This window comes from Eschrichtius robustus, chromosome 4 (assembly GCF_028021215.1).
Source record: "Eschrichtius robustus isolate mEscRob2 chromosome 4, mEscRob2.pri, whole genome shotgun sequence".
Lineage (NCBI taxonomy): Eukaryota > Metazoa > Chordata > Mammalia > Artiodactyla > Eschrichtiidae > Eschrichtius > Eschrichtius robustus.
Window position 1 is genome coordinate 29,811,120 of NC_090827.1, and position 16,808 is coordinate 29,827,927.

The 16,808-nt window shown below is 43.0% G+C and overlaps 1 protein-coding gene across 1 annotated transcript in view; it reads right to left on the reverse strand.

The window, feature by feature from the left end:
• The window catches only part of PPP3CA (protein phosphatase 3 catalytic subunit alpha), a 303,007-nt gene extending 286,838 nt beyond the window's left edge, over nucleotides 1-16,169 (reverse strand). The window contains exon 1 of the mRNA XM_068542501.1: nucleotides 15,435-16,169. Within this exon, the coding sequence (XP_068398602.1) occupies nucleotides 15,435-15,492 (58 nt within the window). The 5' untranslated portion in view covers nucleotides 15,493-16,169. The remainder of the gene's footprint in view (nucleotides 1-15,434) is intronic.
• Nucleotides 16,170-16,808: the final 639 nt, after the last annotated feature.

Sequence of the window (16,808 nt, forward strand, 5' to 3'; positions counted from 1 at the left end):
TAGAAAGCAACATTTTTCTCCCACAGGAAAGGCTAATGATGTTCCACTAAAGTGATTTCCAGCAGCAACAACATTTTACATAAAAACAAATCCCTAATAAACTCTATTTTCTATCAATTCATTGATACCAACTAATGAATTTGGCCTTGAGTACACTTGAGCTTAGTGTCATGGTGGTAAAAGTCCAGGATCTGGAGTCCAAATACCTGCTGCACCACTTAACTCGCTGCATGACCTTGGAAGGGTACTGAATCTCCCCTAGCCTCAGTGTGATTAGGATAGAGCTAGGTAATGCATGTGCAGGGCATATACATTAATGTTATTAATATTTTTAGAATAGAAAGCTCATATATGTGTGTGTGTATATATATATATATTCACTTTATTATTTATTTACTTTGAGCGAGATCCTATGGAGAAACAAAGTAGCTGACAGGTTAACAAAGTGTTCTCTTCAAATACAATCAGGTGAAATAACATATTACAAAACATATGCCATTAATAAACACACCAACTCTCTAACCATTATCCATGGAAAATTCATTCCTTCCACTCCCTGAAATGACAAAAGATTAAAGTAAGTCTCAGGGCAGGCAAAGGCATTGGAAAACTTTTTTTAATTTATCATTCTAAAGTACAGCTATAGAAAAACACATCAATTAGGTAAGGAAAAGGTCAAGGACAATGATTACTCAAGCACCTCCCTTTTTTTTTTTTTTTTTTTTAACAGAAGCCACAAGTTTTTTATTAACACAGGTGGGATTTTTTCCCATGTTATATATGCAGAACCTAAAATAAAGATTTGTGAACTCACTCATCCAAACTGACTGGCTCTAAAAATTCATTTGGTTGCCAGGCTTAAATAAAGGCCTAGGCAAATCTACTAAGGACATAAATTGGGGCAAATAGAAAGAAGAGGTAAAAGAATCCATATGTTTAAATAAAAGATCTAAAAAGCCTAGAAACTTATATTATATTATTAGCACAAGCAAATGCTTGTGCTTAGAAGTGTGTAAAATAATTACAAAATCCAGAGTAAAAGAGACCTGGCTTATACGTTTACATGAAAATGCCTGGGGAGATGGATAAGGAAGTCAGGGATTCCGTAAGTCAAGCGTACTAGAAAAAGTAATCCAACCTGGGCTACATTAATAAAAAGTATGATATTGGAGGAGAAAAAAAGGAAGTACTGATATCACTATGTTTTAGTGATGATCACGTATAGCTTTTCCAGTCAATTCGTTTGCTGGAGGGAAAAAAAAAAATTGATTAATTATGTGCCAGTCATCATGCTAAGCCTGGGGAGATGAAGTGAATAGAGCCTTGTCCTTGAAGATTTCACAGTTAAAGAGAAAGTTGTGTTGCAAATGTTTGTGATACCCTGTGTGTACCAAGAACAAGAGGAAGCACAGACAGCTATGCCTGAGGGGATCATAAAAGTAAGTTTTACACAGAAGGACACAATAATGAGCAACAGTGTTCCATGCAGAGGTACAACAAACAGAAAACCATAGAAGGTATCATTGGGATTTTTAAGTTGTTCAGTTTAGTTCCATCAACTTTATACAAACCAAATAGCCCCATGCATGCAGAATACACATGTGAATAAAAAATTTTCTCCCTGCTCCCGAGAACTTACATTGTAATAAACTGAAGACACTTAAAGTAAGTTCAGCACAATGTGACATATGCTATATATACTGTAAATATTTTTGATATTCAGGCAATAAGCGTCAAATCCTATAATATAAAGAGTTCCTAAAATTCAGTCAGAAAAAGATCACCAAAAATGGGATTAGCTGAATCAGATGTTCATTTTTAAATGATCACTCTAATGACAATGAATGTTAGAGAGGGGACAAGTTTGAAAACAAAGAGACTAATGTTGGGAGGACACTGCTGCACTGGGTGAAGTATTTAAAAGATCTGAACTGAAGGACAGATTTAATTAACTGGATAGACGGTGGTCACATCGCGCCCAGGATAGAAAACACAGGAGAAAAAATACCCCACTTTACTTTCACCATATCCATCCACAGCAACTGCTGCATATAGGGTTTGAGAGAAAGATCCAGACAAAAGACTAGGTAGCAAATACAGATGTGTCGATCATCAGCCTATAAGCAGGAGTAAATCCTATGAGTGTAAGGAGGTGAAACTGCCTGGAAGAACTTGTAAAGGGATAAAAGAACATTTAGGATTCAATCAGGACGAGCTGACAAGTCAGAGAAAGAGGAAATCCATGCAAGACAATGAGGACAATGTTTCAGGAAGAAAGAGGTGGCCCACCATGTCAAATATCACAGAGGCCAGCAACTGGACAGTCATTGGTGACCTTTGCCATACTGTTTCAGAGGAATGGTAGAGGCCCCCAAACTACAATGGATTTGACAGTGGGTAGGAGGTGACAAAGTATATGCTTTAATGCAGGTTACTTCTAGAAGAAGAACGCTGCGCTTTCAAGGGAGCTGTCCAACAATAAAATAACAATACCTAACAGCTACCGAGGGCTCTTTTTGAGCAGGCAGTAGGGAAGGCATTTCACATACAATTCCTCTCCTGGCTACCACCACTTTCAAAATCAGTATTACTGTTTCCACTTTTCAGTTAAGAAAAAAATGGGTTCGGGATGATTACATAACTTCCCCATGAACACACAGCCGACACATGGAGAAAGGAGGATTGAAATGCAGGTTCTGTCAAACCATAAACCACTACTCTTTCCACACTCTGATGCTGCCTCCCCATCACTGGAAATTAGGGGGGGTAGGGGGTTGTTAACCATTTAACAGGAAGGTCTTTTTTTTTTTTTGGAAGATAGCTAACTAGTTGACTTTAAAAGTCACTTCCACCTTCAATAGCCCATGATTCTCTCATATACTTTGCTCACAGGTAGCTGTAATAGCTACAGAATTTCAGATCTAAATGCTCATCACTCCTTTTGCAGCACTTTCTATGCCATCTTCACTTTAAAATAAGCCCACAGGGCTTCCCTGGTGGCGCAGTGGTTGAGAGTCCGCCTGCCAATGCAGAGGACACGGCTTCAAGCCCTGGTCTGGGAAGAGGACACGGCTTCAAGCCCTGGTCTGGGAAGATCCCACATGCCGCGGAGCGACTAGGTCCGTGGGCCACAACTACTGAGCCTGCGCGTCTGGAGCCTGTGCTCCGCAACAAGAGAGGCCGCGATAGTGAGGGGCCCGCGCACCGCGATGAAGAGTGGCCCCCACTTGCCGCAACTAGAGAAAAGCCTTCGCACAGAAACGAAGACCCAACACAGCCATAAATTTAAAAAAATTTTAAAAAATAAAAATAAATAAGCCCACATCCTAACAATGTGCCTATCATGCTACACACAGAGAAAATTAATATCGGTTCCATTTATTTTTGCCAAAAAATGAAAGTACAGTCTCTGAAGACAGTCACTTCCGTTTCCGCACTCCACAGCATGCTGCATCTTCTGCTATTAAAGTAATTATAACTTACATTGTGATTTGCTTTCATACCCCACACTGGAGAGTAACCTTCAGAGACTGTCTACTTTATTGGAAGCCCTGAGAACACCGCACAGAGCCAGGAAGCAGGGGGCACTAAAACTCTGATGCACGCGTGCATGGACAGAACGGAAGAATGCATGGAGAGATGGATGGTGTGGTAAGTGAAGGAAATAATATTTTTTAACAGCTATTTTACACTTGATAATGGATTAATCTATTTACCAACTGGGGGATATTACAATGATATACGTGAAGGAAGCAGTATGGAAAATTGAGTGGTACAAGAGGCATGGGATATGGGTTTAAAGAGAAATGAACGTTCACTCACAAAAAGGCTCCTAAAATACACGATTTTTTCTGGATTCAATACCACCCAAAGGCAAAAAAAAAAAAAAAACTAGTCAATTCACTAAATTATTTTTTAAAGATCAGTTACTTTCGAAACCTCTACCCAGAAGGCCAATCTTATCCTAAATAAGTAATTTATCATGGAATTTCAGGTGTGACCCCTAGGAGATGTTCGAGGAGAGAAAGCTTCATAGGGCACTTTGAAATCACCCCAAAAGTGCCTACCTATATGTTTCAAGATCTATTCAATCCACAGATCTGGCTAGCAAAGGTCTGTTCTCTACTCTCAAGTCTCAGACTTTTTTTTCTATCAAGATGCATATGATATGACATTCACTTGCACAGAATATTAGCATGAGTGAATCCAGGTTCTAATAAACTATCCTCAAAAATGCTCACGGAAATGAAGGCAAACACTGCCACAGCTTACAAGAATGTCTGATTTCCACTGTGATTAAAGGCCTATCGGTAAGATCAAGAGGACTGCAAGCTATGCAAATACCCACCGTGACAGCTGCAGCTCCATCCCTTCCTCTCCCGCATGAGGAAACACATCAGGATGAAGTGAAAGTAACATTTTAAGGCTGAACTTGAATCCACCCTAGTTTATATATAGATATTTTAAAATAAGTCATTTGCAAACTTCTGTACGTCGTTATCAGTAGCTGTTAACACCTCACAGCTGAGTGTAACACAGAAATGTGTTGTGACACTGCACTTGGAAGCCACTGGCCTCTCTTAGGCCCCGGTGAAACTTAAACCAGTTATCAAATTACAATCGGACTCACTGGGTTAGCCAATTTCAATGGCCTTAGGAGCTGTTTATCAACAACTATGAAAGACAGAGTGTGCCAGAAGTTAGAGCAGGCAGAAGAGGCAGGTTTGGGCTCTGGTCAAGTGGGGTGCTGAGGTGCCTTCATGGTGTGATTTCAAAAGTAAACAAGGAACTTGGCCTGTCCTCAATTACCCCACTAAACCACCGTGGTGTCAGGCTATCACGCTGTCTTTAGTACTTGCCTGTATTACAAGTAAAAGCAAGCAAAATACAAACAATGCCTACAGAACTCACTGGTAAAATGCATCTGCTAGCCAGGTTTTCTGGAAAGCTCCTAGTTACAGAGCAGATTCGGTATTCAATACCTTAAAACTGCAGATGCAGAGGACTGGGAGAAGATACAATTGGAGGAAAATTCAGTAGGAAGGGCATGAGAAGAGCATCCTGACGCTGGGGGTCCTCACCCAGACAAGGGACATCAATGGGATGGATGCTAGACTGGGCCCCCCAGTGAAGGATTTGAGTTCCAGGAAGTTTAAAGGTTAGCACAAGGGCACAGAAGGGCAAGAACAGTGAAGCAACCAAGCCCACGGTGCTGGAGGTTCCACAGAAGGAAGTAAGCCAAGATGAACCTTTGCCCACTTCCCCAGTTTCAAGAGACCCTGACAACCTGATGTGGTTTTACAAGAAGGCTACTGGGATGGGGAAAAGCCCAGAAACCATGACATGTGGGAAAAACCTAGAAGAGTTAAGAACAGGAAAGCTGTTTTTTAGTATCAAATAAGCTCTCTTGTAAAAGACAGAAAAGGTTCATTTCATCGAACTCTGTAGGGCAATGCAAGGAACAACAAACATGTATGTCAGAGCATCAGACTGAGGTCAAACGTAAGGAAACATCCTGACGGGCCGAAATGGCCAGGATAGAGCAGGAGATCTTAAGAAGTCGGGAGCTCCTTCTCACTAGATATGTTCACAAGGCAGTGGAAAACTATCCCTCAGCGAGTCTGGACAGGGGTTCCACACTGAGGATAGCCTGAGCTAGATTTCTGGGGCACCGTCCCATTCTAGGAGTCTGATTTGTTCGTTTTGGTTAGGCTCAGACTTGAGCAAGTGTAAGAGATAAAAGGTTTCCCACATAAAATCCGATCCCTCTCCCCAGTTCACAGTCAGAGGACTGGCTCCAGGCCAGACAGGAGTTAGATATCCAAGGTTTCTTCTAGCTTCAAATTTTCTTAATTTTAGTCTTAGATCTCATTTACACCCAAATAAATGAGGATCATGTATTCTCTCTATTCAGAAGATCCCCACAATGCACAAGGGTTAAATGTCCTTGACTGGTTATTAAAAAAAAAAAAAAATCACCTAAATCCCTAATGCTTCCAAACAGTGTTTTTTTCTCTTACCCACTTGATAGTGGTGATGGATAACATCTGAGTGTGATCCGCTGTAGAAGGAGACTTTTTAATATGTTAAACCTACAGTTAAATCACCACTCAACCTTTTAAGACTGAAGAATCTCTCAGTTCCTGTCACAACTTAAAATCCTTTAGTCACTCAGAGGGGACCTCTTTTTCTCCCCCCCAACATATTCCAAATTTTCTACATCTGTTTCTAGAAGTGCATGTGCAGTGACACAGAGCACTCATGTAGAATCCTGACGAGAGGTGAAGCCAAGAGCGATTCCCCCCGGCTGCTAAACGCAGATCGGCGAAGGTTGACAATGATGAGATTTTTATGTAGGAAACTATAGTTTCCCTAGTCTTCAGCTCCTTGAAGGAAAAGTATTTCTGTGCTAGGGAGACATTAAATCCTGGCTCATAAACCAGAGCTGGGAAAGCCCCGGCTGGCCTGCTTTAACGGGGAGCCATATGACCAAGTCTGGGCCAGTGCAGATCCATCTGTGGTCCTCCGTGAGAGCCAGCAGAGCAGGCAGCTCACCATACTGCCTCCCTGCTGATGTGGATGCCAGGGCCGTGCTTTCCTCAAAGCATTCACCATGCAGCTATGCCATCAGGAGAGCTGACTCACAAGCAGCCTGCACTCCCGGCCTGAAGACTTTTTAGTATCATTACACAGACATCTCATATTTGGGCCTGCAATACGTTTTACATCTCTGTTTTGATTCCTACACGTATTAACCTTTATTCATTTGGATTTGCGCATTTCTCGAGGTAAGCAATATGATTGTGAAGTGAACTCTGGGCCTCCCAGATGCCTGCCACAATAGCTCACTCCACAGCCTGGGATCATCTCCAATCTTCCTGAGGAAAAAAAACATCGCCTAACTTTGAGTAAATCGACCTATACACCCTTTGACACTGACTCACTGAAAACTAAGCACTCCCTGGGTAAGCCACTATGGCCAGTTATGCTTCTGCAGGCTGGCTATTAGGCAAAAAACATACAACCCCCAATTATAAAACAGAGTATTTCAAAACTCACGTGAAAAACACCTTCTACGGGATGGGCGCTTACAAATCAAGAAACTCCTCACGTTTGTGAGCCACTCATGATTTAAGATCCACAAAATTTCAAAACAGAAAAGAACCCTATAATTTTAAATTTTAAATTTCTCTTATCCTTTACCTATTATTTCATTTATTTAACAATCATGTATCAAATGCCTGTTCTAGGGTAGGCCCTGTGCTAGAGCTAAAGATACAAAGATAAGTGGAAGCAACCCCCAGTCTTCTGGGCTCTCCACTTCTGGGGAGGAGAGGCAGTCAGGTAAACAAATCATCACAGCAACGACATCTGAACTAAAGCTGTAATAATGAGAATTAAATGATGAGAACTGTTATCATGCCAATAATCAGACCCACACGAGAAGGTATGCATGTACTTTATTAACATTAAATATACAGAGCAGACCAACAATGCCAGGTTTAATAATAAAAAGAAATTTAATTCCTTTGTAAAAAGCAAAAAACTTATAACACAAACTTGAAGCCCTGACTCAGGTTCTGTCATTTTAAGAGAATATATTGTGCTTTTAATTTAATTTGATAAAATGGCATAGCTCACAAGATGTTTAAAAACAAATGTCAATGGATGGCTTAAAGCCCATTTAGGAGAATATAAGGAGTCAGCAGAGTTAGTGCCACCTTTTTTAACTTCTCACCAGCCCCTGTACCTTCCCACTAGATAGCATCCAGTGACACTGCTGGGGGCAGAGAAGGGCAGGAGCTTATGCTGGAGAAGGCTGCATTTCTGGATTACAAAAGCTTTACAGAAAATGATGAATTGAGATGTAAACAAAGGAAGAGAATCTTGCTTTGTTTTGGTTTCGATTTTTCGTGTTTTGTTTTTTGTCATGAGATTTGCCAGGTCATTGTTCTCTTCAAGTCCAAGTCTGGACAATAATTAAAACATATAAATCACCCAATAAATCAAACACTGAATGATTAACATATCTTTTCTCACTCGTCAAAAATTGATCGGCCTAAGGAGAAATACAACAGAAACTGAAAGAAAGCTTTCAAGTTCAAGTTAATATGCTAAGTTGTAAAGGATCTAGCCTTTTCAACTCAGCTGGCATAAAGCCAGCCCAAACGACCAAACAACAAAACTGCCCTCAATCTAACTGTGTCACCTTCGTAATGCCTTCTTCTCATACTCCATTCCCTGATGTCGCTGGAGAAGGCAGCATTCCACTTAACCAGGCGGTCACCATATAGAGCCATCTACAGAGAAGCAAAATTTATATAACGCACTCAAAATAAACGTATAATGTGTCTCCATTTATGGCTTCAGGAGACACGTGATAATTCTGCATTGCCCAAATCATTCAACAAGAATTTATTCAGTGCCCAAAGTGCAAGGCATTGAGCTAGGCACTATTAGCTAGGCACTATATTTCCCAAACTAAAAGTTTGTATACACATTTTAACAAATCATTTTATGTAACATCCAAGTAAATGCAGCAGCCTTGGGAGATCCAGTTTAGACACTGACATACGAAAATTTCCAAAACATTCCAATACTACATAGAGACAACTGAACATTTTAAATCAGAAGTAGTTGCTCCTCCCAAAAAGAAAAACTGGAGCTATACAGTCACTGTAGAAAGAGACTCTTTAACTCTTAGAATCCTGGAGCTGATGGGAAATTTTTTTTAAATTTTTAGCTCCATATGAATAAAATATTCTCTCTGAACATCAACCATCATTCTTCGGGTTTCACAACTACAGAAAGTATCTGAAATTGACAAACATTGAAAGGTGGTATGTCATAATCTCGAGACAGCTGTTAAGGTAAATCTTTGGTAATTTACTTGTTTGTTTTGCTCTTTTGCAGAGACATGCAGAATTTCCAGCTGTAAGGGACAGAAGTTCAAAGAAAGTCAGATAGACCACCTTTTAAAATAGAGTTGAATATATTTTGCTGTGAGGCAAAAGCACAGACTAGGGAAATAAAAAGAAAAACACAAAGTTCTATTCCTCTCTATGATGGTCTCAAAAGGAATCCATCCAATTCCAAAAACATAGCATTTTAATAACTGATAATTGCTTCCTCAGAGTTTGTATTTTTTTTAAATACCTGCATGTGCACTTGTGAAATGGATTTGAGATTCCAGCAATAGGTCTAAGTCCTCAAGTCGATAGTCCAACTGTTTTAAGCCATTATTCAGAACCCTTAACCGTGGAGGAATATGAAATTTTTAATTTGATTTCTTATATGAAATATAATGGATGGCTTATCAATGAATACAGCCTGTATGAATACAGGAGATGGAAATATTATAAAATAAAATGGGTTAAAAATGACAAAATGCAAAGAATATTAAAGACAGTTTACAAACTGAAACCCTGTTTCAGTCTACATCATTCCTCCCTGATGACTGTATTTTATAAAGCGAGTAGATCGCCTAAGAAACACTGGCTCCTATTTTCTAGAGCTTTCCCTAGAAATTAACAAAATCCTCAAACCAGAGTAACAATATGGGCCATTATCTGTAGTTCAGACAAACAGTCTTACAATAACACCTTTCAAAATAAAAGTAAATAAAACTCCTTACCAGGGGAGTACGCTATTTCTATTTCTGCGTATATATTGACATGAATAGAAAACACTGTTTAACAGTTTTCCTTTAGTAAACTTCATGCCAAGATCAAACCAGATTATAACATTTATCATCAGAATTTAAATTTCTGCTAAATATAAAGAAATAAAAGCTTCTCCTAATAAAACTATTTTATATAGCCAGTAATTCAATAAAGAAAATTTCAAAACAAAATGTGATATCCTGAATATTACTAAAAGAAGTGACAGTTTCAAACAGATGCTCAAGAGAGAAGAGCATCTTTGCCAAAGGGAAGAATTTGCTTACACTCACCTCCACTCTAGTCCCACCTGGGACCAACCATTCTATCTATTCTGGCTCCATTTCTTCAACCATAAAATCAGTATCACATGAGCTACCACTGTAGACCCAAGGCATTCATGAATTTCAATATTAATGGTTCTGACTATTCTTGAGTGACCCTGAAAATACATTCACACGCTGTCATTTGTAATTCTGTGTCAGCAGTGACTGAATTGCCATTCCCAGGTGAGTGGACCAAGGGTAACTTTCCAGGCTCTCAACTCGCGTTTGATGATCTTCTGGTTCTCACAAGTGAGTGGCGAGTACAACTGCTGCCCATTTACATATAGGAAAAGTAGCCTGTGATGCTATTAACACGTAACAGTGGAATTATAGGAAGCTAGAACTCAAAATCTCACTGTATTCCTCTTGAACATCAGGAGAATGCTAACACTAGAAAGCTGCTAAAAAAATTAACAAAATGATTTTTTAGTTTTTATCAAAGTTCCGTATCATGAATCATCATCATTCCTTATAGTTCTGGAAGTGTCCAATATCTTCACAAAACTTTCAAAATGGTCATTTAACTGGATTTGCTAAAAGGAGACTATGTCTAGAAAAATGCTGTCTTCCAATGAGGTCACTCTAAATGGATTCTTTATTTGGTTTCATAATTAGTTTCAACTTTACACATGGCTGACACAAAAAAGATAAGGAAAAGCAGAAGAGGCCAATTATAAAAGCTATAAACGCATACTATGTCAGTCATATTTCATACCTCTAAAATTACAAAAAGCACATCATAAACAAATAGATCTTAAAAGGCATATTTTTAAACTAATCTAAACAAATGTCAGAGTAAACCTCTAACTAGAGTCTAAGGTGTTACTTTTTTCACATTTTAACTGGATGTCTTAGATTGTTCTTTAAAGCAGAGGTTCTTCCCACAGTTCCCAAAAAACTATTATTTTTTAAACGTTAATTCTTCTAACTGATGGCACTGGAATTTCCCTGAATCCCAGTTGCAACTGCAGCCTTAAGCCTTAAGTCTACAGAATGTTTTGAAAACAATGCACTTGTGTTGTGTTTACTTTATAGTAGAAATCCTGAAAGGATTAAGGAATAGATCAATCTAATTTGTAATTAACAGCATTAATTTGCATGCTGTTCACTAAGTCCTGAAAAGAATTTGTTCTCTTTTGAAGGATAGTCACCATGCCCAAATCGTGTTGCTTATAGTATTAATTAGATTAGCAGTCCCCTTTCTTCACATCCAGTGCTGATGTAAACTTCAGCCACCAAACAATGACATTTAGTCAAAGTTTCAATTAATGACACTGAATTAATGCAGTTTTACTATACTCAAATGGAAAACCAGATACATGGAAAAACTCAACTGATGGTAACAAACATCAGTAAAGTAAATTCACAATGAGCTCTTCTTGACACACTGCAAAGAAATGGCGTTATTTAATATTCCATTTCAAGATCCAAACATGAAAGTTATCACTGATGTACCATATTTTTGTTTTCTTTAATTAAGTAGTATTACCAGCCTCATTCAGCTACAAATACTAGTGGCTTGAATCCCTATTTACTTAACATTTTACTTAGCTACAATCGTCTTGCTTATAAGATCCTAGATATCTTTCCAGAATTTCTCTATGTGTACTTTGTCTACACAAATACTATATAAGCTGACAATACACAAAAGGACATCTCCTTTTTTTGCATTCCCAAGAGTTAAAAGCAATCTGACACAAAGCACAAGAGTGCCCTAACTAGAGCTTTTGAGAAATTCCCCAAAACGCTTCCCAGGAATTGACCCCTCAACAACCTACCATGGCATCTGGAATTTCTACCATTAAAGTCAGTTTGGGTTAAGGTAAAAGGCCCATTACAAAATACCTGGAGATGGGAAGAGAGGAAAGGGCAAGAGATATAACAAAGCAGCAGACTTGTCACATACAGTTCTATTTCCTCCAAGTGTTTAACTGTCATATAAGCAAAGTTCTACAGCCCAGCCCGTAGGGAATGTTAGGGCCACATGAAGAAGAGTTAAAGACAGGAACAGGCAGGGAGACATGAAGGGAAGCCAGAGTTTGGAACAAGGCCCGTGGAGCACCACTGAAGAGAAAAAACCAGACTATGGGTTGTATTAAGGGAGGAGAGGGGGAAATAGTCATTCTTCTATTTATTGCCTTCTGTCTTTTGTGTTATAATTATACAATGTTTCTTTTTAAAAATATAAAACAGTAAATGGATCAAACTATCCTGCTTTCCAACAAATGGCACTACCACGATGTTTTCTCTGAATTGTTTTACTTTCCATTGTTTTTATGCAAGAACAGACAAAATGAAACAGCCCAACTTTTGCTAGATGAAGTAACTTTCTTTCTGAGGTTATCTAAACGAATGCTTTTCCTCTCCAATGCTGCCATGCCCTTCCATTATTAAGGTTTAAAAACTGACCAGGGTCTGTGAACACACTCAAGAAGATGCTGAAAATCTGAAAAATTACAGTCAGTTGAGACTAAATCTCAACCTACCTACCTTTCTAAAGTTGCATTCTGGAAATACAAATCAAGAAAGCCGTCACATCATCGCATTACTACAAACAAAACCACAAGCACAGCTTTATTTGTAAACAGCAGTTTGTTATACAACAAAAGCCGGATCACACTAATGAAGATAACTGTAAACAAACGCCATGGCCTGCCGCAGTAATAATGATCCGAATTCTTCTTATTTCTATTTGTGAGTCAATGTTATCTGTACTTTATAAAGTGAAAGAATACTTAAGGAGCGAAAAAAATTCACTTGCCTACTTTAAAAACATGAGTCAATCTCAGACCACTGAGATAAAAGTTCTAACAAAATTTAGAGTAAAGTCATGGCTTCATGGCTTCGTGAACTATGTCTTATTGAATTTTTGTAAATGTGAAAAATCGTTTGGTAACCTGTATTCCATTCTGCAAATATGTATTTCCTACTCATTAAGCACGTACATATGTTTTCATGTGGAAATGCTACGTCATAGAAGACTGATAATCAAAATAGATTATCATCTCAACTGATGGTAAAAATCATACGTATGACAAAATGTCAAATCCAACTTTCAATAATGCCTCTTAAGCCAACCATATAAAGTCTGTAAGAAAGCATAAGAGGAAAAGCAGTAGTATATTCACCTTAAAATCAGGATTCATCATAAAACCTTTTCTATAAACAAAATTTCATTTAAAATTTCACATCAAGATCCCTATCAAAATATATGCAAAATTAACTTTTCCTATTTTGAATCTATTACATCCAACTGCATTTCAGTTCTGCAAAAATAGGTAAACCAAATTTTTTTGAATTATGGGTGGTCATGTGTATGTATAAAGAAAAGCCATTTACAATAGTATGTATATAATACAGTACTGTAAAAAGGCAAGACAAAATAGCCATGGAATGGTTCAATGGGCTCTTTCACATCAACTGGTAAAGACATCAAGCCAGAATGTATGAACAATTATTTTCACATTCTTCACTTGATGATAATTTTAGATTTACATTAAGAAGCCACACTTTGCGATTTAAAACACAGAACTGACCTTATGCGTACACATATGAGTGTTTTCTAATTGCTGACACATTTACTGCTATCATTTTAATTGTAAGCTTTACATCAAGTGTTTTGAAAAAAGGTAATCTCAACATACAGATCGGGGTTACACCTAAACTTCACATCTTAGGGAGATATTTGTTATTCTCTGATATTTCAGCAAAAGGTCTTAATTTTTGAAAATGTCAACAGAGGCCCTTAACACAAAACATAGTTCTTTGGAATGAATGTGAATTGACTGTTTACATGAGAATCCATGCCTGCAGAAATAATAGCTGTGCATCAGTAGACCTACTTCAAGTCATTTTTGTAGAGATATTACCTCCTTATTTTGATGGGTCTGTGAATATTGCACTGAAGCAGGAATGATTCTAATAGAACCAAAACAAGAGAAGAGAGAAGACACACATACACACACTCACACGCACATTACTTTAAAAAAAAACTGAGCAAACCTGAGTGAAGCAATGAATAGTTCCGAAGCCCCATAAGGACTTATGCATCATGTATGGTCTTTAGACTGCTGGGTTACTTCACCTAAGTGCTCATGGTGCCTATGACTTCATTGCCTTGCACTCTACTTGCATGCTCAGGCCACATGAGATACTATCTCTGTTCTGCACAAAACACACAGGCATATACACACACACACTTTCCCTCTAAACCGTCCAGCGCTGTGTCCAATGTCAGAGGCCCGCTCTGCGCGTAGCCCGTGCCCATACCTACTCTGCTCCGCGTCCTGACTCCAGGAACGCAGGGGATACTACATTAAGTAGGGATACTACTTAATCCTGGTGTATCTGCTCTGCGGCCTCATCCTTCCAGGATTCACAGCAAGGTTCCTCCCCCACTCCACCACGGAATACAACGGAGACGGCGGATTCCCCAGTGCGAGAGAGGAGACCACTACCTGCCCCCTTCCTCACCCCACGCATCCCGGCTTCTATTCGCCAGAAACCCCAGGGCCCTCGCCGCCAGGAGTCTGTGATCCCGGGGCGGGGGAGAAGAGCCAATGATAGGAATCAAATCGCCCGTTAACAAGCGGGTGCCAGGGGCACGGAAGAAGTGAGCGGGGTGAGGTTACCACCGGGGAGGTGTGCTCCAGCAGGGCATCCTTCAAGAGCAATGACAGCTCGGCGGGGGCAGGCTGGGGGCGGCGAGGGAGGCTGGGGAACCGCTTTCCGTGTCTTTCTCAGGGCCTGCGGGGGAATCCCGGGGCGGCAGCGGCGGGGCACTCGGGTCGTTCCCCGCCTCCCACGCCCCCTGCGCGTCCCCTCCGCCACCCCCTCCCTGCGGCCGCCCCCGCCCCGCGCGGAAGCGCCGGGCTCCCCCCACGCTCTCCCGCTCTCTCGCGAGTCCTGTGCGGGCCCTTTCAGGGGGAAGGGAAGAGGGAGGGGGCGCGGAGGGAATTGCTGCAATGGAGCGCCGAGAGAACCCTGCCCGAGCGAGGCAGGCGGTGGAAAGCCACGGCCACATAAAAATGCCATATTAATTTTTTAAAAGCCATAAATCACCCCTCCCTCTGCAAAAGAAAACCATAAACCCGATCCCATGCAAGACTGCGAGCAGCCACCCACTTCCTATTTCTGTCACAGCAGCTACACCCTGCCAGCAACCACCCCCGCGCGCCCCCTCCCGCCACCGCCACAGCCAACCCCGCCACCGCCTCCCCTCGGCTCAGCCATTTGCCAACTGACGCCCCCGTTAAATAAAAATGCCCCAAGTGGGTCCGGGTGGGAAGCCTGAGGGAAGGGCACGCGAGGGAGGGGGTTCGAGGGTTGCACAATATCCTAGAAGGTCCGTGGCTGGAGCCGGGAGAGAACCCGGAGCGGGGGGAGGGGAGGCGAGCCGCCGGCGCCTGCGGCACACGGTGCACCCGGGCGACCGCGGCGCGCCGCTTACCTTTCACCACCCTGTCGGTCGTCGACAACTTGGGATCAATTGCCTTGGGCTCGGACATCTCCGGCCGCCGGGGGACAGCGACGCGCTGCTCGTCCGTCCTACTGCACACCCCGACCGGACCGGCGGGCCAGACACTCAACGCCGCCGCCGCGCTGCAAACCGCTTGGCTGGAGGTCTGGGCTCTGAGCTGGCTTGAAAGTTACTGCCTTCTCCGCGCGTCCCTCCTCCTCCTTCGCCGCCGCCGCCTTCACTCCTCCTCCGCCGCCGCCGCCAGCCCCGCCGACTCTGCTCCGGGCTGCGCGTGTGTGGTGGTTATTTATTTATTTTCTAAGCACGCCTCTCGGTTCTTCTTTTATTCTTGGGGGAAGGGGGATGGGGAGGGGAAGCGCACACACGAGCACCCACCCCGGCACGGAGATCGGGCACCGCGGAATGGAGCCCCACGCGCGCACACTGCCGGGATTAAGACCGATCACATGGGGAGGGCCGGGGGCGAGGGAGGAGAGGCAGGGCCGCCGATGTCAGTGCCACCAGCCGCGCCTCGGCGTCCCCGGCGGCGGAGAGGCGGCCGCCGCTGCTGCTGCTGCTGCTGCTGCCGCCGCTGCCGCCGCTGCCGCTGCCGCTGCTTCCCCACCCAGAGCACCGCCGCTGATCCGCGGCCGCCGGAGACGTCCCGCCGCCGCTCTCGGCCGCGCTCGCCTCTGCCTCCCCGCGCTGCTCCTTCACTCACACAGGCACAGCCGCGGAGCTCGGCAGACACAGTCCCTGGCGCAACCTACCCTCCGCCACCGCCGCCGCCGCCGCCGCCACCGCTCCCGCCTCCGCCTCCTCCCCTTCCTCCTCCCGGCCCCCGCCTCTAGCTCTCCGGTAGCCTCCTCCTCCCCGCGGAGCCCGCCCCCTACTCCCCCGACGTTGGAGCTGCGGGCGCTCATTGGCTAGCGTGCGCGTCACTCACTGCCAGCGGCGCTCCGCTCTGGTCCCGCCTCCCGCTCCTCCTCCTCGTCCCCGCCCCCCCGTTCTGTTTTCTCGCGGCTGCCAGTCGAGCGGGTCTGCTGCCTACACCGCCCAGGCTCCGCTCAGGTGTCACTGTTGCTGGCAGCCCGGGATTAGGGAAGGAGAATGGGCAGGGGGTCGCGGCTGGGAGGAGAGAGGCTCTACCATGCCTCCCCCAGCCCCATTTGGCCTCCTCCCCTGGACCCCGCACACACACCCCGCGCCGCTCTGGCAACCGTGCCTGGTCGGCTGGGTTAAGCCGCAGTGTGAGTAGCCAAGTGCGGAGGGTGTCTCCGGGTGTGTGCGTGGCCCGCGAGAGGGCAAGAAGGGAGGAGGCGGAGGGAGGAGGGAAGGGGTGGGGTTGAGAGGCGACCGAGAGAG